The following is an 8953-nucleotide window of genomic DNA, read 5'->3' on the forward strand; positions in this document are numbered from 1 at the left end:
GATTAATGCAGATTTTGTATTTATTATACTAGCAGGGCCCGTTAACCGGCGTTGCCCGGTGGAAGCATGCCCTCTCTTGTAAAAAATGAAACTCTGGGTGTTGGTGGTGGCCAACCCCCAACGTCCTAATGCTAAGAACAGCTTTCGGAATAGACACCCCCAACCTTGCCATGGTAAGAACGGCTTTTAGAATAGATATCCCCATTTTATGAGGGCTGTTGTGAAAGTATTTGACCCATATTTAACCTTGATATTCTTTGTCAGCATACGCACTTGCACAGACTATAACCTCCCCTAAAAAAAATTGTGGAGGAGGAGCAATGTCGGGCAAAGAGAAGTAGATTTGTTTATCGCACGTGCATACACATTTTGCGGCCATCGAACTACAGTGCAAAATGCATGTCTACATATCTCGGAAAGTACTTGTCTCCGCCAAAGTTAAAGAAGATTCTTGTATCTAGGATAGTCGAAAACTTTTAAAAGTCGTTATTATAAAAGCAATTGTGGAGGTTTTGCTAAGGTAAAAATTTACTCCCACCCCACCCCAACCTACCTCCGAAAAAGTTCATGTCTGAGCAGTATCAATTAATTAAAAAAAAAAAACAAATATATAACAAATAAGTGTTTCCATAGGCAATGTAATTAAGGGTAAATGTGTAGTTTAGCTGCATAAATTATATAACAGACATGTATTTTTATATAAAACACATTATTATGGGGTCTCGCTTATGTATATACTAGATAGGCCCGGGATTTAATGATGGCCAATGCTTAAATATGATATTTTAATTTCTGCAGATTTCGTATTTATTATTATAAAGTTAATTCTCTATCGATTATTATATTGTACCCAATATATAGTAGTAGTTTCAAAAGTAATATATATATATATATATATATATATATATATATATATATATATATATATATATATATATATATACACACACATCAGCTAGAATCGAAACTAAAACATATTGTGCTCCAGTCTTAATCATTACGGTTTGAGCTATAATCAGAAGAATAACGTGGTTAAAAATGAACCGACTTCAACGTATAAATGCAAATAACACGTTTAGTCGGCTTATGTTTTACAAGTCCATTTTTCTTTTTAATTTTGATTGCTTTGCTTGTTTGTTTGTTTTTGTTTTACGGCATATCAACCCTTTTCAGGTTATTTTATGCCGAATCCGGTGATTTTTAAGAACAATTTTTTTAATAGATTATATTTGTTTTTTTTAAGTCGGTTTCTATTTAACCCATAGTTGGGACCCTAACAGGTACCACCACTCCGGGTCAGAGTGGACCTGGGAGCAATGGCAATTAAAGGGTGGCTCCACATTCCCCAAGCCCGCAAGCTGAGGCCTCACCATCGGATATAGTTTAAGGTCATATCCAGGACCTGACTGCTTTGCGACTATTTTTACCGACTAAGAACCCATAAAACAATGGTCCACAAAAAATGCAATTGACCCATCTCGCGCTGCTCTGCGACCTTGCGTCTCGGAGGAGATGTATTTTGAAAAAAATGGAGGCAGGCAAATAGACAGACGTGGTGAGTTTTATTTATAAAATAGACAAAGAAATGGAGACTTGGTTTTTTTTTTATTGTTTTTGTTTTTGTTCTGTCCCCCCTTCTTTTTTCATCCCAAACAAGCCATATTGCTACTTGGACGTATGGGAACACTATTTAGGACCATATCTACAGGAGCACTATGTAGGGAGTTGAGAAGCGAGATGCTTGTTCGCATTAAATTTAAATTTTAAAGTGTTAGTATAATCAGGAAAGTAGGAAACGGAGGGAATTTCAAAGTTTACCAGTTCGAGGGAGACACTATTAATAGGCTTTCTAAGGACATCTACAGTGAAGGGGTAAGATTTTGTTACTTGCCGGGTTTCCCTTAAAATACTTGTAAAAAAGAGCAGAGAGATGCAATATTCCGCCAATGGGACAGGGGTTGAAGTAGAAAATTTGTAAGAGAATGACACAAGTACATTTTAGATTTCCAGTTTCAGCAGTTAACAGAGGAAACTTTTTTAAAGCAAGGGAAACAGGAAACTGGGAGGGAATTACAAAGTCTAGCAGTTGGAGGGAATAAACTATTAGAGTTGAAGACTTTCCGGCATCTAGCAATTTCTAGAGTGAAGGAGTGGAGTTTTATTGTCTCTTGGTTTAGTCTGGAATTAGTTCATCAGAGCACATTCTATTAAAGTACTTCTAAAACCGGCACTTGAGTGTGAAACTGCAGGGATGAGACCGAGTTTGGAGCTTGATTGACAGTGCGGGACCTAATGGGCTTTGAAACCTAATCGGATATGATCTCTTCCTTTCTTTACGTACATTCTCTTTTATTAAGAAGAAACGTTGTTAGTCTCTTTCTGCTCTCTTTTTATTTTCATGAAAGTTGATGTATTAAAAGATTGAGAAATTGTTTGTTCTTGCTTTTGTTCGTTTGTTTTGTTGTTATTGTTGTTGTTTTTGTTTTTGTGCGTTTGTTGTTGTTGTTGTTGTTGTTGTTGGTTTTGTTTTTGTGCGTTTGTTGTTGTTCTTGTTCATGTGCGTTTATTTTTATTGTTGTTGTTGTTATTGTTTTTGTTCGTTTGTTTTTGTTGTTGTTGCTATTTATTTATTTATTTTTATTCATTTTTTATTTATTTATTTATTTATTTATTAGTTTGTTCTTCTTCTTGCTTGTTCATAAAGAAATTTTCGGGTTTCGGAATTTTCTTTTGCAAATAAAATGAATAAAAGGAAAACATTTTTTTTTCTAATAGAATATGACTTACCAGAGAGAGAGAGAGAGAGAGAGAGAGAGAGAGAGAGAGAGAAAGAAAGAAAGAAAGAACTCCCCATACGAAGAATTGTTATTACATGTAAAGAGACCCACAGAAAGGTATAACAAATTCTATCGTTTTGAATAAATAAACTATTGGAGTAAGAGGCTTTCCGGCATCTCGGGACTTCTACATCATTTGCTTCATGACAACAAACGAACAAAATACAACAAAAATAATTTTTCCAATGTTTTAACACATTACGTTCCTTTGTAAAACTGCAGCACCTGTACCCCCTTCAACTCGACGTAAATATCCCCGATTAAATAAAGGGTCCCGTTCGAATGTCATATATATATATTAGGTGTGTCAGAATTTTTTGGGAATTTTTGACACCCCTAACACAAAACTGCGAATAAAATATTTAAAAACTCGTAATTTCTCTTTTTAAAGTGGGTTGTTTATTTTCTTTATGGAATATACTTCCAAAATAAACTATTAAAGTTGTTTAAAGAATAATAGAAATATTATTTATTTAAAAAAAAAAACAGTGTTTACAAAGTGCCTGAGTGCGTTCATGCAGCCATTTTTTACGTAATGAAATCAATTAAATTTTACGAGTGAAATTTTTCAATTTTTAAACTTTAAAAATCTATCAAAATTTTTCTAATGATTGATTCTATTTTTACGATATTTTCAGGTTCAATGTGAAATTTTATGCTCTTCCCAATAAACTGAATATAATATTCTAGACAAGCGGTTTTTAAATTCACCCCTTATTGTGAAATGTCTATTAAAATGAAAATAATTAATTTTCTCACCTCAAATTTATATATCACAAATTGAAGATAAAAGATCAATAAATAAAATAAGCTAATTTAAAACAAAAAAGAACAGTTATTTGCAAATTTACCTGTAAAGTCCAAAGTTTAAATCCCTTTCTTTTAAACCACGTTGATTTTTTTTTGTTTTGTTTCTTTTTTAAGTGAAACCTTATAATCTTGTTACATTGTCCAGAAAATTTCGTAGAATTGCGACAATTTTTTCTATTTCATTCAATGTTTTTTTTTTTTTAGATATTTAAAAAAAATTCACTCCATAAAGAAGAAATAAAATATATTAAATCAAAAACTCATGTATTTCTTTGAGAGAAGAAAAAAATCAAAACTTCGTCGAGCGTTTTTTTTTTATAAAGGCAAAAACTGATAAGTAAAATGTGATTAGTTTTTATTACGGTGACACATATTTCTTCACGCACAGGCTTCACGGCTTTCGCGTATGTGTCGTTTTTATGTCCTTTTGTCCATCCGTATTTCAAAACAGGAAGAAACACCGGCTAGCTAACACCGTTAATGCTTACGTAATGGCGGTCTTATCAAATAGATGTTTAAAAAATTCTTTTATTTAAACATACATTAATTATAAAATATAAATATGGACAAATTCTCATAAATGAAGAATGGAAGCATCCATTAATTAGTATTTTATATAGGTAAGTGATTTTTCTGAAGTTATATATATTTATTATATTTAGATAAAGTTGAATTTCGTGAAATCTTTTTTAAAGAAAACCGATTTAAAAAATATATTGTATATTTTTCAATATAAACTTTTATATTTTAAAGTTTTGTCTTTGCTCCTTTTATTGAAAAAGAATTAGGGTTTAAATTACATTATTCATATTGTTATGAGCTTCGAAAGATAGCAAGTCTACATAATCACTCCATTTTTAATGTCGAATTCTGACAGTCCTATATATATATATATATATATATATATATATATATATATATAGATAGATAGATAGATAGATAGATGTTATTTCATTTGTTTTTGTGATACGTCTGAATTAATTCAATTATTTATACGAAAGTGCATTTTTACCTAAATGCGAGTTGGGAATAATTTTCCCTTGACCAATTTTGTACCGTCAAATCGGGAGCGGCATATATATTGTTTATAAAATATAATTATCCACTGACACGTGTTTCATCAGCTACGACTCATCAGAGTGACTGAATCTAGCGAGATTCGAAATCGCGACCTCATGGTAAGAAGCTTAGACTCTTACCATTAGATCGCCTCGCACGACTGTTTGGATATATCGCGATTTACGTAGATGTTATTTCATTTGTTTGTTTGTTTGTTCGTTTGGTTGTTTTTTTTTTTTTGTTTGTTTTGTTTTTTTTTGCGATACATTTTGAATGAATTCGATTATTTATACAAAAGTGCATTTTTACTTAAATGCGAGTTGGGAATAATTTTCCCTTTGACCAATTTGGAGAGCCAATATATATTGTTTAAAAAAAAACGTTGAATACGTTACTGCGCATATATTGAGTTGAAACATTTATATAGAGATGAAAAAATATGCATTCAGTGCTATTTTCACAACGTTTGGGACCATAAAAAACTTTTACTTTCTTTAGGTGTATCTTGTCGAACTCGGGAATCTTTATGTCGAAACCCGGGAATCTTTATGTTGAAAACCTGGAATCTGCGGGCGATACTCGCACTTGCGAAATCCTTGGGACTTATCCCCACGCTATCCCCGTGGATTAAATAAAGTGTTCCGTTCGAAAGTTCGTGCAAGTTTCCGGGTTTCTAAATAAAGATTTCCGAGTTCGTCAAGGCACACTTGAAGAAGATCGCAGTTTAGATTGGTCGAAACGTTGTGAAAATGATACTCAATACGAGAACCGTCGTCCGAATAATAAAAAAATACGAATTATCAATCCTGATATATAAAATTAAAAATTCATAACCAGGGTTAACATACGCACATATACATGTACATATACACACATATTATTTCTTTATACAAACATGTACGAGTTTCACTATACTGGCATGAAAATGTTTCGATCGCTACACTGGCTTGACAATGTTTCGTCTCTTCAGGCAAAAGGTCATTTAGGTATTCAATATGAACTTGGACTGCAATATGAACACTTAGATTAAAAAACAAACTTTTCGCTCGAAGATATCTTAGTTATCAATAACTACAGATCGAAACATTGTCATGTCAGTGTAGCGAAGCTTGTACATCTCTGTACAAATAAATATTAATATAAATAGCTCTATTTGCTGCGTTTTGCTGTTCGAACGGAACCCTTTATTTAATCGGGGATATTTACGTCGAGGGGGACACAGCTACTGCGGTTTCGTCAAGGAACGTGATGCGTTAAAACATTTGAGGAATTGGTTTGTTTGTTTGTTTGTTTGTTTGTTTGTTTGTTTGTTTGTTTGTTTGTTTGTTTGTATAAAGAAAAATTCCAAGTTTCCGGAATTCGCTTTTACAAAGAAAATAAAGGCAAAAAAATATTTTGATAATTTGACTTACAGGGTTTGGAGCTTGGTTGAGAGTGTGGGACCATTAGATTGGAGACAGAAAAAATAAGAAATTGTTTGGGTTTATTTATTTATTTATTTTATTTATTTGTTTATTTATTTATTTCATTTATTTATTTTATTTTATTTATTTTATTTATTTATTTATTTATTTATTTATCACATTTATTATTTTATTCATACATCATTATAATTTATTTATTTATTTAATTTATGTATTATTGTATTTATTAATTTATTTTCATAACGAACATTTCAGATTTCGGAATTTTCTTTTGTAAATAAACTGAATAAGGGAAAACATGATGTTTTAAAACATTAAGAAATTTTTTGTTGCTTTTTATTTGATTGTTTGTTTGTTTGTTTGTTTGTTTGTTTGTTTCTTATTTGATGTCATAAAGAAAAATTCCAAGTTCCAAGAATTTTCTTTCACTAATAAAATAAAGGAAAAAAATATTTTGATAATTTGACTTACAGGTTTTAGAGCTTGGTTGGGAGTGCAGGACCATTAGATTGGAGACCAAAAAAATTGCTTGCGTTATTTATTTATTTATTTTATGCATTGTTGTATTAATTTATTTTCATAACGAACATTTCAGATTTCGAAATTTTCTTTTGCAAATAAACTGAATAAGGGCAAACATGATGTATTAAGATTTTTTGTTGCTTTTTGTTTGTTTGTTTGTTTGTTTGTTTGTTTGTTTGTTTGATGTAATAAAGAAAAATTTTAAGTTCCCGGAATCCTCTGTCATAAAAAATGAAGGTAAAAAAATATTTTGATAATTTGACTTACAGGGTTTGAAGCTTGGTTAAGAGTGCGGGACCATTAGATTGGAGGAAATAATTAATTGTTTGTGTTATTTATTTATTTATGTTTTGTTTTTTGTTTTGTTTTTTGTTTTTTTTGGGGGGGGGGTTGTTTTTTTCATAACGAACATTTCAGATTTCGGGATTTTTTTCTCTTGCAAATAAAATAAATAAGGCAAACCATTTTTTTATGGAATATGACTTAGCGAAGAATTGTCAGTACATGCAACGGATTAGCAGGAAGCAGGAAACTGGAAGGACATTACAAAAGTCCATCATTCTGAGGAAGTAAACTATTGGAGTAAGAAGGCTTTCCGACATCTAGGGACGTCTAAACCGAAGGAGTGGGATTTTACTGTTTACGTTGAGGGAAACATGTGTTGTGTTATTTCAAGGAACATGTATTAAATGATTAAGAAACTATTTTTGTTTTGTTTTTATTTGTTTTATCTGTTTGTTTGTTTGTTTGTTTGGTTGGTTGGTTGGTTGGTTGGTTAGTTGGTGTTTTTTTTTTATTTGATGCCATTAAGAAAATTCCAAAGAATTTTCTTTCACAAATAAAATGAAGACAAAAAGTATTTGGGTTTGTATTAAATACTACAGAGTCACGAAAAAGTTGTCAAAAAACAAATATATAATAAATAAATGTTATTAAAGGCAAGGTAAGTAAGTTTTCTACCGAACTGGATAAGTTTTTAGTGTTTTTATTTCATGTAAAATGCTTATTCCGTTCGAAAAACAAGTAATATTGGGCGCTACCAGAGAACAAGAAACCATAGCTGCGATGTTTCTTTACATCTTTGAAGTCTTGATAGTCACTTCAAAATTATAAATAAAACAAAATAGAGGTAGAAATCTACCATATAAATGTTCCAGTAGCGTTGATTGGGTAGGTTTCTACCATCATGTTTATTTCATATCTTTGTCGAGACTTCAAATATACCGCGACTATTTTTCTTGTTCTCCGGTAGCGTTCAATATTACTTGTTTTCGACCCGAATAAACAGTTTACATTAAAAAAAAAATACGAAAAAGATATCCAGTTTAGTAGATAAGTAACTTATCTTGCCTTTGATAACATTTATTTGCTATATTTTTTAACAACTTTTCCGTACCTCTGTGGATTGTAAAACAAGCCCAATTAATTTAGTAATTTGACTTACTGATAGTAAAGAGAGAATTCCCCACAGGAAGAATTGACGGTGCATGTCTGTTGTCTGCAGAATGATGAATCAAATTGACTTCCTTAGAATTGGTATATTAAACCGAACTAGACAGTGAGTGGCAGCAGCAGCGACCGTGGCGTTTATATAGGTCCTCCACTCATGAAGATTGGAAAATATTAATTTATTTTTTTTTTTTTTTTATTGTTTTATTTATTTTTTTTTTTTTTTTTGTCTGTGTAGGAATGAAAAGCGAAGTGGAATTCTTCGGGAAAGAGTGGGATGGAAAGAAAAAGAAATTGAAAAAAAAAAACAAGGAAATAAATATATATATATATATATATATATATATATATATATATATATATATATATATATATATATATACAAAACAACAGAAAAGGAAAAAAGCAATAGATAAAAAATACATGACATGAGCTGATGAAATAAGTAATATATATATGTGTGTGTGTGTGTGTAGTTTCCTTATATATATATATATATATATATATATATATATATATATATATATATATATATAGTTCCTTTATATATATATATATATATATGTATATAGATATAGATATAGATATACGAATATTTATTACATTACATGTATACTTATCTCCTATTATATATATATATATATATATATATATATATATATATATATATATATATATACGAAATAGCTCATGTTCAATCTAATCGATTGACTGCATGCTCTAGTTGGGGATGCACCATGGTGCACCGGGATGACAGCTTCACACATGTTTCTCGCTATAACTTATTTCACAATACATTGTAGTCTACATTGCACTGTAGAGAACCTACTGCTGATTTTAAAAAATCATATA

General features: G+C 30.6%; 1 protein-coding gene across 1 annotated transcript in view; it reads right to left on the minus strand.

Moving 5' to 3' along the window:
- LOC145259697 (uncharacterized) overlaps nt 1–8267 on the minus strand; it is a 34541-nt gene extending 26274 nt beyond the window's left edge. Inside the window, exon 1 of the mRNA XM_080117372.1 lies at nt 8097–8267. Within this exon, the coding sequence (XP_079973498.1) occupies nt 8097–8141 (45 nt within the window). The 5' untranslated portion in view covers nt 8142–8267. The remainder of the gene's footprint in view (nt 1–8096) is intronic.
- Between the last annotated feature and the right edge of the window lie 686 nt (nt 8268–8953).

This window comes from Euprymna scolopes, chromosome 35 (genome assembly GCF_053919585.1).
Source record: "Euprymna scolopes isolate OS-2025 chromosome 35, ASM5391958v1, whole genome shotgun sequence".
Lineage (NCBI taxonomy): Eukaryota > Metazoa > Mollusca > Cephalopoda > Sepiida > Sepiolidae > Euprymna > Euprymna scolopes.